At 35.9% G+C, this 18,188-nt stretch overlaps 1 protein-coding gene across 1 annotated transcript; it reads right to left on the reverse strand.

The window, feature by feature from the left end:
• Positions 1-6,378: 6,378 nt before the first annotated feature.
• Positions 6,379-8,184, reverse strand: CXCL8 (C-X-C motif chemokine ligand 8). The gene is made up of 4 exons (XM_032150294.2): positions 8,121-8,184; positions 7,172-7,307; positions 6,817-6,900; positions 6,379-6,400 (listed from the first exon to the last, which is right to left on the reverse strand). Exons 1-4 carry the CDS (start codon positions 8,182-8,184, stop codon positions 6,379-6,381), a joined length of 306 nt encoding a protein of 101 aa, XP_032006185.1.
• Positions 8,185-18,188: the final 10,004 nt, after the last annotated feature.

Here is an 18,188-nt window from a genome sequence, read left to right on the forward strand (position 1 = left end):
CAATTCAATAAGCCACCAGGTCTAACTCTTTCCATCAAGGCTAACAGCTATAATCTTCTCTAAAGGCTACTGGGAATGAGACCCCAATGCTTTAATAAGAGTGTGTCTCAACTTGTTCTTCTTCAAAGATGTCTCAGATATTCTTGAACCTTTCACTTCAAGACAAATTTTAAAATCGTCTTGACAAGTTACATACATAGATTTTGGAAATTATATTAGAACTGCATTGGATCTGTAAATTAATTGGGAAATAAGTGACATCTGTTTTACAAGATTTATTTCCAATTCATGCAACATGTTATATTTACCTTATTTTTAGGTTTCTTTTGATGACTTTTTGTAATTTTAGGTTCCAGGGGACATGGGCAGGTTTGTTACATAGGTGAACTCCTGTCATAGGGGTTTGTTATACAGATTATTTCATCACCCAGGTATTAAGCCCAGTACCTAATAATTACCTTTTCTGCTCCTCTCCCTCCTCCCACCCTCCACCCTCAAGTAGACCCCATATCTGTTGTTCCCTTCGTGTTCATGAGTTCTCATAATTCAGCTTCCACGTATAAGTAAGAACCTGCAGTGTTTGGTTTCCTGTTTCTTCGTTAGTTTGCTGAGGATAATAGCCTCCAGCTCCATCCACATTCCTGCAAAAGACATAATCTTGTTCTATTTTATGGGTGCATAGTATTTTGTGGTGTACATGTACCATATTTTCTTTATCCAGTCTATCTTTGATGGGCATTTAGGTTGATTCCATGTCTTTGCTCTTGTGAATAGTGCTGCAATGAATATATACATGCATGTGTCTTTATGGTGGAATGATTTATATATTACTCTGGGTATATATGCAGTAATGAGATTTCTGGGTCAAATAGTAGTTCTGCTTTTATCTCTTCAAGGAATCGCCATACTGCTTTTCACAGTGATTGAACTAATGTACAGTCCCACCAACAGTATATAAGCATCGTTTTTTCTCCACAATGTCATCAGCATCTGTTTTTTGATTTTTTAATAATAGCCATTCTGACTAATGTGAGATGGTATCTCATTTTGTTTGCGATTTGCATTTCTCTAATGATCAGTGATGTTGATCTTCTTATTGTACGGCTTCTTGGCCACAAGTATGTCTTCTTTTGTAAAGAATCTGTTCATGTCCTTTGCCCATTTTTTAATGTTTTTTTCTCATAAATTTGTTTAAATTCCTTATGAATACTGGATATTAGACCTTTGTCAGATGCGTATTTTGCAAATATTTTCTCTCATCTTGTAGGTTATCTGTCTACTCTGTTGATAATTTCTCTTGCTGCAAAGAAGCTCTTAAGTTTAATTAGATATCATTTGTCAACATTTGCTTTCGTTGAGACTGCTTTTGTTATCTTTGTCATGAAATCTTTGCCCACTCCTACGTCCAGGATGGTATTGCCTAAGTTGTCTTCTAGGGTTTTTATAGGATGATCTCCAATCTTGGGGGTTTAATAAAGTATAATAATATTCTTCACACATTTCTTACACAGCTTTGTTAGATTTATTTCCTGTTGATTTAAATGATGATGCTAGTTTATACAGTATGCTTTAAGCTGCCTTTTCTAATTGTTCCTGGTGTACAGAGAAGCAATTTGTTTTTATAAATTGTTTTCATACCCAGCAAAATTTTTTAAAGTTAATCAATTATCTTTATATAGTCTTTTGAGTTCTACCTTTTATTTTTTTCTTTCCCAATTGTTACTTTTTCATATCTTTGTTCCTATCTTCCTGCATTGCCCAGTACTTTCAATAAAAAATTGAATGGAAGCGGTGATAATGGAAACTGTTTTGCTTCAATTGTATATATTACTATTTTTAAATTAACTCTTAAATCTTGAGTATGCTGTGATTTTTGTTTGTTTTATTGTAACTTTTATAGGTTTAAAGTAGTTACCTCTCATTCCTAGAGGTTTTTTTTTTCTTTAAAATGATTGGATGTTAAGTCATATCCCAGGTTATTTCTGAATCCATTGAGATGATCAAGTTTTTTTCTCCTTTACTACCTTAATATCATTTGTCAATGTTTGTGAATTTCATTAACTGATCTTCAGTTATTTAAGTCGTATTCAGTTATTCAAGTTGCATTTCTTTGTTATGATGTATTAAAATCTTTTAATGTTGTTTTTGTCTTAATACTGTGTTCTTTAAAAATTTTTGTAATGTGTTTTTATGAATGAGTTCTGATAAAATTGTGTGGCTTATTTTTTTCTTAGTAGAAATATTTTAAAATATTGATTAATGTGTCCTTTATTGTTATTGAATTCTATAGACTTTTTTAAATTCTTGAGTTAGATTTGGAAATACGATATTGTAGAAATATGTCCATTAATCTCTTTTCAAATTTAGTGCCGTTAATCATAGTTTGTTTTATTTTCAATTCAATTTTATCAATTTTATTAATCTTTCGAAACAACCACCTTGTGTAAATCCTCTGTTGATTTATTAATGGTTTGCTCATTTCTTTATTACTTTTCTATTTTTATTATTTTACTATCCTTATTCATTTTTTTCTAATATAATCATTACAGTTGTAAGTATAAAATACTTACTAGTAATATTAAATTAATTTCATTAAACATTTTATGTTTTCTATTGCTGCTAAAGAAAGTTACCATAAACTTTGTGGCATAAAACACTACCGATTTATTATTATAAATCTTAGGATTCTGAAGGTCAGAAGTTCTCAATCCAAAGTACAGATATGTTATGTTCTTTCTGGAGCCTCTAGGAGAGAATCCATTTCCTTGCCTTTCCAGCTTCTAAAGGCACCTGTATTCCTTGACGCCTGGGCTTTTCCCTGTAACACTTCTTTTCTTCCATGATCGCATCTCTTTCTCTGTATCTGACCATCTTGCCTTGCTTTTATGAAGAACCTTATGATGAAATCAATTACATCAGGCCCACACAGATACTCCTGGATAATTTCCAATCTTGAAATCTTTAACATAATCACACCTGCAAAATCTCTGGCTGTGTAAAGTAACATATTCAAAGATTTCACGGGTTAGAGCATGAACATCTCTTGGAATGCCATTACACTATCGACTGCACACGTTTCTATATGCAATATTTATATAATTGTATTCTAAAAATTTTTGAATTTTCATTCTGATTTTCGCCACCTCGCCCGGCTAATTTTTTTTTGTATTTTTAGTAGAGACGGGGTTTCACCGTGGTCTCGATCTCCTGACCTCGTGATCCACCCGCCTCGGCCTTCCAAAGTGCTGGGATTACAAGCGTGAGCCACCGCGCCCGGCCCTGATTTTCTTTACACAGACAATTTATTTAGAAGTGTTTATTGTTTTCCAAACATATGGGCTTTTTAGTACTTATATTTTTGTGGTTGAATTCTAAATTAATTGAAAAATATTCGGATGATGTGCTCTATATAACATCAATTCTTTGAAATTTGTTGAGACTTGTTTTATGCCTCAGAATGTGATAAATTTCATAAATATTATATGGGCAGGGTCTGCTTCATGGGTGTGTGACTTGTATACTTGTACAGGGCTCATGTTCAGAAGGGTCCCATGCATGTGTTATTGATTTGCTATCACAGCTGTTACTATTACATTTTTAGTAATTTTTGAACACAAGTTCCTACATTTTTATTTTGCATTACACTCTTCAAATTATGAAGCCGGTGCTGTCAATGGGGACTTACACAACAATGTATATCCTAAAGTTGTTATCCACCATGTCTTACACGTATCTCTTAGGTCAGGCTTGATAATGTGCTGTTAAAATTTGCTAAGCCCATGTTGCTTTCTGTCTGCTTGGACAATCAATTACTAAGAGTTTATTGTAAGTCTCCTATTGCGATGGTTTGTTTATGTGTTGCCTGTTCCTTCTAGTTATAAGAATGTATACATTATATATTTTTGATATTCTTTTATTAAGTGCACAGAAGTTTACAATTGACAAATATTCTGACAAACTGACCATATGCCAGCAAAAATACCTCTTAAGAATAAACTTGGAATTAAGCTTCCTTTGGACAACCAATGAGAAAATTTGTCTTCAGTAGATCATCACTAAACTAAATTCTAAGGATGTCTTTGTGGCAGAAAGAAACTGGTATAAAAGGCCTGAGACATAATATGAGAAAGAATGGAAAACAAATGAATTGATAAATATTCGGGTAAATCTACATACCTACATACAAGCAGACTTGTGGAGCTCTTAAAAAGAAGTGAACTTAAAATACCCAGCAACAATAGCATATGAGCTAGAAGGTGGATAAATGTAAAATTTCTAAAATCCTTGTTTTTTGTTTAGGAATATAAAAGTAAATGTTGATACATTGGATTTTTTGAAACATCGATTGTTATTTTGCATCATTTCCAGAAAGATTTTTGCCACTGTCATTTCAAATGTTGTCTCTGACCCTTTCCTCTCTCTTCTGCTTGTGACAATCCAATTAGACATCTATAAGAGCTTACACCTGTATCCTCTATGCCTTTCGACTTCTTTTTCCAAATTTCTACCTCTTTATCTCTCTTATAAGAATTCCAGATAAAGTTCTTTGGTTCTATTTTCTAGTTTTCTAATTTTATTTTCAACTGTGTCTAATTTGTTATAAAATTTATCCACTAAAATTTTTTAGTTAAATAATTATGTTTTTACTTCTCAGAGTATTGTTTTTGCAAATATGCTTAGGCTTTAACCATATTTTAAACTTCTTTGCCTCACACGTATCAGTTTTACTCCTCAGTTACTGATAAGCAACTTATAATATGTACTCTCTTTCCTCTTTAAATGTCCAGCTATGCTAAAGCATACAGACATACAAACTGGTTAATTGAAATCTGAAGACAGGCTTATTAGCAAAATCGTATACGGTGGGGAGTTGAAAACATTTCCAACATTCTGTGGAGGACACTACTGTTTGTAACCCATTTCTGGAAAGGAGTTCTGTTTTCTAAAAATAAAAGTTTTTAATTTTCCATAAACAAAATGCTAAGGGGAAGCATTTATATTTTCTAAATCAAAGTAGAATTTTAAATATAAACAAAGAGAATCCCAATAAGCTAAAACTAAAAAAAAGACAAACACTTGATTACTTTGACAACAAATTATATTTTAGATGTTTCATATTTACTTTTACATTTCCATACAATCAGAAACAGTTCCATACAAACAGAAAAAAATTTGGGGAACACATAAAAACATCTTAAGGTTAAAAATATAAAGCCTTGTATTAAAAAATGCAATCATTTAAATAATATAAGAATCTATTTGTACATAGTAAACAAGTTTCAGCCAGCAAGAAATCACTAATATTGACTGTGCAGTTTTGGCTGTTTTAATAGTTCTAACTCATTATTCTGTAATTCAACAAAGCACTGCCAACACAGCTGGCAATGACAAGACCGGGAGTATCAAACTAGGATTGTTAGTTCAATTAAAATTTCAGATAAACAATAATGTACTTATACTAAAAAATTATTTGTTGTTTATCTGAAATGAAAATTTAACTGGGTGTCCAATTGTTTGTTTGTTTAATCTAAAAACCCTGATCGAAATTTATCTGATAAAACATCATTTAATATCTAAAATAAAATAAATTTACTATAACATCTTTATAACTATTCAATCAATGATTCTTCATCTTCTATTTTTCCAAATTCTTGCACAAATATTTGATGCTTAAATAAATACATAAATAATAAATAGGTAAATAAGTTACACTTGAAAATAATTTATATTATGATGAAAAATCTTAAAGTACTTCCACATGTCCTCACAACATCATTGTGTGGTAAGATGGTGGCTAATACTTTTTCCACTTAGAAATAAAGGAGAAACCAAGGCACAGTGGAACAAGGACTTGTGGATCCTGGCTAGCAGACTAGGGTTGCCAGATTTAACAGAAAAAATCCAGGATTTCCAGCTAAATTTGACTTTATGGCAAAATTTATTGTCCCATCATTTTTATGTGATGCTTCAAATATCACATTCTAGCAAACCCAATCAATTTAGTTCAGATATTAAAGCAAACCCAATCAATTTAGTTCAGAAATTAAAGTTCAGATATTCTCTTGGCCCTTGGCCTCGATTTTGCTATTTGTATATTCTCCCATGCAATACTAGAAAAATCTTTATATTTAAAAATTATTTGTTGTTTTTTGTAGATTCAAATAAATAATATTTTACATATAAGTATGTTCTGGATATTGCATGGTACAATGAAAAACTATTCATTGTTTACTGAAATTCAAATTTAACCAGGAATCTTGTATTTTATCTGGCAACCTTACAACAGACCCACACAATACATGAAGTGTTGAAGTAGATTTGCTTGAAGTTTCACTGGCATCTTCACTGATTCTTGGATACCATAGAGAATGATTTTTTTTATGAATTTTGATTCTCAGCCCTAAAATAAAATTAAAAATATAAAGATGAACTATGTTTCATAAGAAGGAAAGTAGGGTTCTTGAAAACTCAATATAGTCTTTGACATTCATGTGTTAGAAATGCTGTATATTCTCAACTATAAATGCGGAGACCAAAGAAGTTATCATCTAAAACAGGACACTACTGGGAGTGACAAGGAACTTTACTAAGAGTATAGGACACAAGCTTAAACTCAGAATTTCCTGGGCGAACTATGTGTGGTCTTTCTGGTCATGAGTACAACAAACTCACTGTTGATGCTATTTTTTTTTTTTTTAACCAAAAAGGCAGATACCTAATGACAACTTTTGGCAGCAGAAAGAAATTTATAGGCTGACTTTGGATTATATGTCTCAGGATAAATGAAGAATTTAAATTAAAAAATATATAACTTACCTCTTCAAAAACCTCTCCACAACCCTCTGCACCCAGTTTTCCTTGGGGTCCAGACAGAGCTCTCTTCCATCGGAAAGCTTTACACTGAAATAAGAGAGAAATGGTTCAGATTAATATTTAGTTTTTCCATTCAAATCATGATTCCTTAAGTCAGGCATAAAGTCTAAGACCAAAATAACATTTATAATAGTTGTGGAAGCTATCATATTTAAATGTCATGTAGACAAATATTTTTATTTTGTTTTGTTTCATTTACTACTGTAATCCTAACACCTGGAACTTTCCTAAATATTTCCACCTTCCTTAATTTTAAGTTTGCTAAAACAAAATATCTAATCTTTTTTAAAGTACTTACATAATTTCTGTATTAGCGCAGTGTGGTCCAGCCTCAATCACTCTCAGTTCTTTGATAAATTTGGGGTGGAAAGGTTTGGAGTACGTCTTTATGCACTGACATCTAAGTTCTTTAGCACTCCTTGGCAAAACTGCACCTGTTGGGGGAAAAAGTGATTAAGGATTGATTTTATCAACAGGCACAGCTCTGCCAGCTACTTCCTTTCTAATTCCAATATGATTATTTGGAGACTGTGGAAGGCATCATATTTCTAGTAAACTCATTACTGAATATTCTCCTAGCCCTTGACCTCAATTAGTTCTTTGTTTTAAAAAACAGTCATAACTGACAATATTGAATGACTTTCTATATAAAGAGTTAGAGTTCTTTTTGTACAATATCAACATTTCATGGTATTTTTATCTGGTCAATATTGGTTAATATTGCATAATTGTGATACCACAGTGTTATTTATAGTAGGCAAGCTAAGACTCTCCAACATAGAAATTGCCTTCAGAAAGAAATATATAAATAAGTTGTACATGCCTGGTCTATAATCAGGGTATCTTTAAACCAGACAGGAATTAATGACAAGTCTGAACTTGTCAATGAAATACTACGAGTAGAATTGTCTGAGTTACCTTGCTCAACTCAATATTAACACATAATATAGGTAACCGTGGTTCTCAATAGGACATACTGTAAATTACTTATTTATGTTAAATATATGCATGCTACATGGTATAAATTATAAAAGCAGAATGTCTATATTGATCAAACTTTATACTTTCCTAAGTGTTATATATAGTTTTTTTAAAAAATCTTCAATTTAACGTTAATTGACTGCTAAGATTATATTCTGTTTCTGAATAAAAAGGATGTTCGTTATCAAAACATCAAGAATAGCTTTGCTATCTGAGGATCACATTTAGACATAGGAAAACTCTGTAGGTCAAAAAGATGTGCTTACCTTCACACAGAGCTGCAGAAATCAGGAAGGCTGCCAAGAGAGCCACGGCCAGCTTGGAAGTCATGTTTACACACAGTGAGATGGTTCCTTCCGGTGGTTTCTTCCTGGCTCTTGTCCTAGAAGCTTGTGTGCTCTGCTCTCTCTGAAAGTTTGTGCCTTGTGGAGTGCTCCGGTGGCTTCTTATATCATCGCCCCACCAGAGAATTTATGCACCCTCATCTTTTTATTATGTCAGAGGAAATTCCACAATTTGCAACTGATGGCCCATCCCCTCAGGGCAGACCTGAGTCATCACACTTCCTATTTGTTCCTTATCAAATACGCAGTATGATGAAAGTTTTCTTTGATCTTTAAAATAATTTAATTTTAATATACATCTTTTAAAATACTGAAGCTCCACAATTTGGTGAATTATCAATTGTATCCTTTTTTATTTCTAGATAACATTATCATAGTACCATGTGACAGATATAGTACTAGAGTGGCAGGTGTTAGAACAAGATCATGGATGATTTTCTTTTAATGGCATAATTATTTTTTTTCAGATAATTACAGATGCTATCATGATGGTGAAGATAAGCCAGCCAATCATTTTATTGGGGAGATAATTTATAATAAATCTTTTTCTAAGAATTTTAGAGAGTTTCTAGGAACTGTTACTGCTCTTAGGGGGCATACTACAACTTTTCAAAAGATTTCGTTTTCTAATGCATGTTAACAGAGTGAAGGGGCACACGTGCTTCACATAGCAATTAGTTCCACAAACATTTATGGAGTAACTTTCTGAGTAATGTGGGGGATCTAGAAATAGATAAGACTAAGTACTTGTTCTTAAAGAATTTGGTCTATCAGAAGAAGAAAGCAATGTAAGGACTGACTATATAGCAGAATAGACAAGTGGTACTAAGACATTAATTCCAGTGGGGGCATAAGAGCAGAATCTTCCAAAGGCAGTTGGAGCAGGGCATTGAGGAATAGGAGGGCTTCAAAAGAGGAAGATGAAAGAGAACAGCACATTCCAGGTAGGAACACTATTCAAGACCACTCAAGTTGTAAAGTTAAGGTATGTTTATGCTCCAGGAAGTGGTGCACTGGAGCTGCTTGGTTGGGGTGGGAGGGAGGTGTTATCTAATGGAAAGTTGTATGCTTAGTGGAAAGAGCAACTGGATTCAAACTCTGGTTCGGCCACCCTTGCTTCATGCTCTTTATCCAAGGACACCAAGACCGACCTCTGAGGACCCATGATCACTAGCAAAAGGGATGGAGTGAGAAATTTCAACAAATGATAAAAAGGTGGCTTTATGTCCTAGTGTCCTGAAGAAAAGAATCCAAGACCTTTTTGAAAGGTCTTGGATTCCGTAGATAAAGAGCACCAAGGAAGGGTTCTTATGATAGTAAAAGTCTGTTCCCTCTGGGCAAGTACACGATTTATAAATAATTCACCTTGGTATAACAGTTCTTCATTTTCAGAAAGTATGACAGAGCATGAATTTGCCCACACTGTGAACACACTGTGGAGGGGGAATGCCATTTCCAAATGCTTTCCAAAAAGGTTTGTCTGTCTCTGCACAATCATGTTTCTTTTTGTTATCTTTCTCCAATCAACCTAAGGCTTAAGGATAAAGTAGTGCCTGGGTTACACTGAATTCTATAGCAAAGTAAATGTTTATTGTATATAATGTAGCTCCTATAGTTTTCAACTCTAGTATTTCAGAAACTTCATTATTCATTTAATATGTGTTGTTTATCTGCTAATGTCACTTATTGTAGGAGATGTGAATGCTATGGAAATAGATATAGTACCTGACTTAAGGGAGTTTGTGGTCTATTGCAGAATATGGACAATTAGTTACACAAGTAAGTAAAATACAGTGATGAGTGTTAAAATACAGGTAATTACAGGACGTTCTGGAATCAAACAAACATGATCTTTGAGGCAGTTTTGATGAATGAAGGTTTTCCGAGGAAACAACTTCAAAAGTGTTACCTATATTGTTAATTAGGAGAAGAAAGATCAATGGGACTGCTTTGCTAGTACAGGGCAGGAAGTACAGGACAATGAAATGTAGGCGAACATGGCCATTTGGGTTCCTCAAACTATTTAGCATACGGAACACAGTGCATGGAGTGACAAGAAGAGAAAGCTTGAGCCAGGTATGTAAAAAAGACCTATATCTTAAAGAAAACTCCAAGTTTCTTTGCTTCAGTGATGTTGGCATGTTTAGCAAAGACACATTCTCATATGGACACAACCTGGCATGACTGATTCAGTTCACTATCATTAAGACTCACTCATACAGCATCACTAAGACATTCAGAGTTCTGAGGATGTGCAAAGACTTCTTTGCTTTTCCCTAGGGGTTGCCTTTGTATTTGTGGTGAGCCCCACTTACATAGACACCTCGTTTTCCTCCTTATTTTCATGTCAGTATATCTCCCTCTAATTCTCTTCTCATGGGCCCAACTTTATCCTGATATCATCCTTAAAGGTTGAGCTAATGAGTTCTACTTAACCTTGATGCTCACATTTTTTTTAAGAATGAAGCCTTTCCAAGGCAAAAAGACCTCTTTTGCAAATGTTGTTCATCTCTCACAATGTAACCTTCAGTGCATTATGTCCTAGGACCCTCTCCATCAGAAGTGGGGATGGACAAAGATGAAGTGATTACAGGAGCATTGATTCTATCTTGTCTCACTTCTGTAAAGATAACCATTTGAGTCCTTGCATAATGAGTAGAAGAACTAAATGGGCTTAGGTGGGGAAAAAAAGCAGGACTAAGTATCCTTTTTAAGGATATTCTGCTTTAAAATAGAGTAAAGTAGGGTACAAAGTTTAACTAAAGTGCCACGCTACACATAAATACAAATGTTTTGTCATCCTCTAGAAATGAATGCAGAGTGAGTTCATGAGACTTAACTGTTTATTTACGTCCCATTCGGCTCCTGAGCCATAAGAATCATTTGATGAGCAGAGAATAGCACCTAGATATCCTCATTAGACGTTGACGAAGTCTATCACCCAAGAAAGGGAAGAGTTCAAGAAAGAACAAAGACGGCCGGGCATGGTGGTTCACGCCTGTAATCCCAGCACTTTGGGAGGCTGAGGCGAGCGGATCACAAGTTCAGGAGATCGAGACCATCTTGGCTACCACGGTGAAACCCTGTCTCTACTGAAAATATAAAAAATTAGCAGAGCGCGGTGGCGGGCGCCTGTAGTCCCAGCTACTCTGGAGGCTGAGGCAGGAGAATGGCATGAACCCAGGAGGCTGAGCTTGCAGTGAGCCGAGATAGCGCCACCACAGTCCAGCCTGGGTGAAAGAGTGAGACTCCGTCTCAAAAAAGAAAGAACAAAGACAAAGATGGCCTCTACTTTTCCCATACTAGTACATAACTCTTCCATCAAACTCCATGAAACTGGGTGTTTGTTGGCTATGCAAAATCATCTAAATCCCCTCCCATCCACGCCATAGGAATTTTAGAATTAGGACTTTTTTGTAAGCCTGAACAAATTTGTATTCATATAACAAAGCAAAATGTGGTGGGCAAAATGTGGTATGAGCTTTGAAGTGAAATGAACTTGGGTTTAAATCTTGTTCCGTGGTTTAATAATCAGGAGATCTTGGGCAAGCTGATTCTATGCCCATTGTTCAACTCCTGCTGCTAAAATCTGAGATCCCTTCAGAGCTGCCTTTCTCAGTCTCAGGAGCAGTCTCAGCTCTCACCTGGGTTTTTTTTTTTCCCCTTTGAGGAAATTAGTCCCAGCTCAGCAATCCTCTAGGTTAAAAGAATCATAAACAGAATGCTTAACATATATTAGTGAGTTTGACTTACGATGTTGTTAATGCTAAGAGTCATAAACGTTAACATACTGCCCACTAAAATTTTAGTCAATAAAAGTCAGAGTTAGTGGAAAGATTTAAAACATGTACTTTGTTTATGTGATAACTTGATCTTCTCTAGTACCTCAAGACTATTTCAGTTCCATCTCCAAATTCAAATGTCTCCAGTTAACAGTTTATAACAATACTGAGCAAAGTTGGTTCGTGTTGCTAAAAGTTTCCTAACTTTTAAAGAAAAATCTTGGTATTTAGAGAAGCAAACAGCTGAACACACTGGATTTGAGCAACATCAAGTCAGAATAACTTAAATTTATGGGTATGCATAGGTGTTGGAATAAGACAAACCTGCCTTCAAGCCTCACCCCTCCACTTATTATTAGCCAAACAATCATAGGCAGTTCTTTAATCTGACTGTGTCTCAGTTACCTCATCTGTAAAAATGAGAATAACACAGTTCCAAAGGGTCACCATGAGAATTAAATGAGGAAACATAATGAAAATGCCCAGAATGGCACCTGGCACATTGGAGGTACTCAATAAAATGTCTGCATCTTTTTCCTCTAGACTATCACTTCAGTCACCCTTATCTTTTCCCGGAGTTAGAGCACCACATTTCTTTTTAAAAGCTTACCACTCAAAAAGTAAAGCTGTATTAACACAATAGATCTCTTAAAACTTGTGTCTAGATGCTTTATTTTCTTCCACTATATGTTTTCTTTTTTAATGCCTAATAATTCCATTCACATTCACATGTAAAAAAATGTACTATAACCATTAATATGAATGCCATTTCTAATACTATCAAAATAGGTGGAGTTTAGGGTTTGAAGTTTGAAGTTGAGGTTTAGGGGAAGACACCAGTTGTGTAAACAGGCATTTATTAAGGACTTAGAAAATCTAAGATCATTGAATCTTCAATATGGAAAAATAAAACCGAATGTAAATATTTACTTGTAGCTATTTCTTTTCTTTGTTAAATTTATTAAAAGAAAAAAAAAAAAAAAAGACTTGCTGTGGTGGCTGTGCCTGTAATTTGGAAGGCCAGTTCAGGTGGAGCACTTGAGCCCAGGAGTTCAAGACCAGCCTGGGCAACATGATGAAACTCTGTCTCTACAAAAATATACAAATATTAGCCGGGCATGGTGGTGCATGCCCATAGTCCCAGCTACTCAGGAGGCTGAGGTGGGAAGATCACTTGAGCCAGGGAGGTCGAGGCTGCAGGGAGCTGTTATCATGCCAGTGTACTCCAGCCTGGGCGACAGAAAGCCTGTCGCGAAAAAAAAAAAAAAAAAAAAGGAAAACAAAATTATGTATAGGCCTAATTTCTTAATTAGATTTATTCTAAAACATTTAGGCATTATTTACTCCAATGTTTACAAAATAAAAGGGTATCTTTGACATGACAGTGATCACGTTACATGTTACTAGGATTTCTTTCCAAAAAGATAGGAAATGAGATCACTTGGCAAAAAGGGAAGTTGCTGTGTTAGAAATGACTGAACTGATGCGTGCATTTAATTGTGTCTTGTGGTAAACAAGACTCACACCAAGCAATAAGTCAAATGACTAGGGGAAAAAAAGAAAAGTTTTCATGCTGATTCAAAGGTGGTTATGATTCTGTAGTGATATGTAGTGATATTTTTCTTATTTTCTCAAAAGTTTATTATTTTGATCTATTATTTTTATAAATAGATGTAAAATTTTTAAAAGCTCAGTTGAGATAAAACTCTTAGTAACTTGAAGAAAGTGGCTTAGGGAAAAAACAGTTATTATGCTATAATTTCTATATTTTGTTTCTCACAACTCTCTTAAATCTTTGATTTTTAAAGTTTTTGTTTCACAGTATGAGCTTCACCTTAACTGCATCTTTCTCCTCACTTTGGCCTTAGGGGTGACTGAAGTATTTAAGACAAAGTTTAACCCACATAGACATTCCACATTGATGGATTCCATTGAAATGATGAGCTCTCCACCCATTTGTGTAACCATTTATTGATATTTGTCTCACCCACTTGACTGGAAATTCCACAAAATCAGAGACTACAGCTGCTTTATTTAGACTGTGTTCCAGCTTCCAGATTAGTGCCTGCATGTAACAAGTGTTCTACAAACATTTCTTGAACGAAAGCAGAAATTTCCCAGTTCTTACATCCTATCCAAACAAGAACAATGTCAACAAAAGAAAACGAAAATGCTTATCTTTGTTTTTGTTCTCCCTTGGGGACAATTATTTTATTTCCATGAACAGAGAAGAACTTAGCATGGAAAACACAGTCTTAGTTAGTGCTCTAATTTAGCAGTGGTGGATAGATAAAGCAATAAACCGTGCAGCCAAACAGCAGTTTCATTCTACTGGTGAATTAACCATCCGATCTCTTCTAGGCTCCTTGAAGGCAAGGGTAAGAAATAACAGGTTAGGATACAGTAGCATAAAGGATGGTGAGCAGCATGCAGGAAGTCCTGGCAACTGAAGTCCACCACTGGGGAGGGGCTCTGCTGCTTCCTCTTTCCCATCACCTGCATTTCACAGAACTATGGAGAGTCCAGGGTACCACACACTGTTTCTGGAGGCAAGGGAGTGAATATAAATGGTGTTCTATAGGTTTTGTCTAATTAACCTTGACTGTGCTAAGACTAAACAGTTTAGCTTCCATTTTAAGTATTATCTCAGTGGTTCTTAACCTTTCTTATTTTAACCATTTAAGTCTTTGAAAATATAATGAAAGTTATACCTTCTGCTCAGCCTGAAAGATGAAGGCTGTGCATAAAGTTTCAGGGAGTTTACTGAACTCCCTTATAAACCCCTAAGGGCTAAAATCAGTAAAGGGTAAGTTGGAGGTATTATATTTGACAATAATGAGCTAATCCTATGTATACTACCTTTAAGTCACATCAGTTGAAAGAGAAGTGGCATTTTCTGACTAGTCCTTGCTCTTTCTGGATATGTTCAGGACAGAATTCAGAAAACATTTTTTGAAGTTTTCAAAGAAGAAAGTGGAGATGGATAAGGAGCAGAATGAGGAGGAGGAGAACACTCATGGTATATGAAGTCAAGATATGAGTGACCTTTCATATTCTTAGCATCTATAGGAGTAAGACCCAAATCCATCTAGAAAAAGATCAAAACTGAGTACTACTTTCAACTGAGGCAGCCTCCTTCACAAATCTACTGAAAAGCAGTGTCAACGGCAAAAAGAGGCTGAAGAGAAGGGTTACATTTTAGTTCTTCCATAATTCTCTTCATTTCCCCCAAATAGATATATAATTCAAGAAAAGCTACATAATTATTTCACATAAAAAGAAAACAAAATTTAAAAATAATTCAGATTGTGTATGAGTTTTGAGATATGGGCCAATCTCTCAGCATTCCTCAAATTTATAACAAAATAAGGACATAAAACTTCTTTATCTCTTTCAGTATAATCTGGTGCCTCCAAATTATCTGATTTCCAGATTTGAGCCCTTTTCATTTTTAGATGGCTTATTCTTTCATCTAGCATTTATCTCAAAACTCATTTAGAATGTTTTTTGACTGCATCACCTTCCTTGTCTATATTAAATCACTCCATGTGGTTCCTAAACCAGGAAGGAAGAAATCGCCACTCACAGATGCTATTGGAGTTTTGAAACAAAGGAAAAGCTGTCTGCTCCAAACTTGCTGGATGAACTTTTTATGCACTTCCTTTCCCCCAAGAGTGGGAGGTGGACCTGGAAAACACGACTGGCACCATCTCCTACAAAGCTGGATATAAAAGCAAAATGGGAAGGGTGGGTGGGGGAGGTAGGTAAGAAATAACACACCCAGCCAGAAAAACAGGACCATGAAAGCACATCATCAAGAGACCCAAAGATAAATGAAGCAGGTACTAGAAAGCCAAGGTTAATGAGAAAAGTTAAAAATAGCACATTTCTTTTCTAGGTTTGACTTGCTTGGACTTTAGCAGTGGGTATACAAAGTTCTCACTCAAGAATAATTGTACTTACAGAATCTTATTACTGAGCACTTCATGTTTTATTTTTGTAATATTCACAACAACCCTATATTTTAGTATTAAATATTCCCATTTAAAAGATGAGAAAAAAAACTTAGGTTAAATATTAAATAACTTGCAGAAGGTCATCCAGCAAGTAGGAAACAGAGTTAGGATTAGAACCTAAGCAGAGAGTCCAGAATTCTGTGCTGTCTCAGGGGGTTTCTGTCATGTGTCTGTAAGTCTTACAGACTTTCCTTTGAGCACATTTATCTTCTTTCTCCCCTCCTCTTCTGCCAGATTAGATTTAGAAGACTGGAGAAGAGAATCTTGATTCAGTGAGGGGAGAGGAACATCATAACCCAGTAGAAGGACCAGTCCCTCCTATCAAGGCCTCAGGTTTTTCATTTGTAAAATGGTGGGGTTTGCCTATACAGCTCTTCTGACCGTTTTATTATCCTGTAAGCTAAGATATGTGAAATGGAGAACTTCCTCTGGGAAACTTGCCCACTTGTAGCAGAAGAAGACACTTACCCAACTCTCAGATTTAGCAAAACTGTAAGAGAACATGTACTTGTCCTTCAATGTGGCTAACTAAACATTGCCATTTGCAAAGTTCTCATCAACCAAGAGAAGGGCATGGGTTCATTGAAGTAAGGAGCTGGAATTGGAGGCCATGGGGACGGTGTGCATTACCATCAGACTCCTACTCCCTGCCCCCAGGAGCAGAAGGAAGCGCTTCCTGCGCTCTTCTCTTGGCGACACCGTTTCCTCTTGCTTGATTTCCTCATGACTCTCAGACAAGTTGCAACCGTTTGACCCGTTGTTGTGAAACAAGTAATGTGGTTGGAGTTGGAAAAATAACTAAGAAAAAAAAGTAAGAAAGAAGGAAATAAACCCAACTGATTTGCTCTGAAGCAAAAGCATCAAACTTAGTGAATATTGCTTGAAAATATAGGTAGAGAGGCTTAACTTTCCCGTCACTCATCCATTTAACAGATATTTACAGAACACTTTCTATATCCCAAACACTTTTCTAGGTGCTTGGGAAAGGTTAATAAATATCACAAATAGAAATGCCTACCCTTAGGAAGTGCCTTCGGTTAATAAATGTTACGGAAAAATAAACATAAAGCAGATGGGGGGATTAGGGGAGTCAGGTGTGTGAGGAGTGACCCGACTGCAGCATTGGAGAGTCAGAGGAAGCCTCCTTGAGAGATTGATGCCTAGCTACAAATGAAAGAAAGTAGGAGTTGGCTCTGACTATGTGGGTGAGCATCCCAGGCAAAGGGACAGTGAGAATTAACAGTCAGTTGGGAGCATGCCTGGCCTGTATGAGGAGCAGTAAGGACGCCAGTGTGGCTGGAGCAGGGAGAGCTGGTGAATGGGAAAGGAGGACAGACAGCAAGTGGCCACACCAGATAGGCCTTGTGGGTCATCGCAAGGATTCCAGCTTTCACTCTGTGGGGAGACCAACTGCAGTGTCTTTGGAAAATCAGTGACATGATCTGACACTCTGACAGCTAGGGTAAAAAGGAGTATGGCAGGAGGAAGGGAAGCAAAGCAGGATAACCAGTTAGAGGGCATGATGGAAATCCAGGAGAGAGATGATAATTGTTTACGTTAGACAAGCGTGGCAACTAGAGGTCAAATTCAGGATAATTTAAGGTAGAGACAGCACAAAACCCTGAAGGATTAGGTATAAGACATGAGAAAAAGACAAAAGTCACAGACGATGAAGACTTCAGGTGTGAGCAATTGGAAGGATGGAGCAACTAAACTAAAGTTGCGGAATTATTTGAACGTGGGGCAACTCTTGCTTGATAGAGCTCTTCTGAGCACATCCTCAGCGGATATCCTCAATTAGGCAATTAGGCCCATAGTTGTGTGACCCAGTGGCTATGGCTGGTGGTGGAAATAATGAGGAGGCATGGAGGCAGATACAGGGGTGGGGGGCAGGGTAATATTTATTGTCTTCCAGTTCCTGTACTGGGTTCTTTATAAAAGTTAATTCATTTAATTCTCATCACAAATTTATGTGTTTGGTGCTATTATCTCCATTTTTATGGTTAAGAAAACAGGCTCGTGGAGTTAAAATTGTACACACATAGCAAGCAAGCAGCTGGACCCAAACCTGAATTTAAATCAGCACCCAGGTCTCTGACCTCAAAGCTTGAGCTCTCTTCCCTCTGCAGAATGAAGGCCAGCCTGGGTAGAGCTCTGGCAGCCCACTTAGTGTTCATGTCCCAGTGGCCCAA

The sequence above is a fragment of the Hylobates moloch genome, unplaced genomic scaffold (assembly GCF_009828535.3).
Source record: "Hylobates moloch isolate HMO894 unplaced genomic scaffold, HMol_V3 SCAFFOLD_2, whole genome shotgun sequence".
In the NCBI taxonomy this organism is placed as follows: Eukaryota; Metazoa; Chordata; class Mammalia; order Primates; family Hylobatidae; genus Hylobates; species Hylobates moloch.

Excerpts from the sequence above, each read along its gene's own strand:
- CXCL8 (XM_032150294.2), bottom strand. The coding sequence starts at position 8,184 with ATGACTTCCAAGCTGGCCGTGGCTCTCTTGGCAGCCTTCCTGATTTCT. Across the intron at positions 7,308-8,120 it reads TTCTGCAGCTCTGTGTGAAG|GTGCAGTTTTGCCAAGGAGT; the intron begins GTAAGCACATCT and ends TTCCCCCAACAG. Across the intron at positions 6,401-6,816 it reads GTGGAGAGGTTTTTGAAGAG|GGCTGAGAATCAAAATTCAT; the intron begins GTAAGTTATATA and ends ATTTTATTTTAG.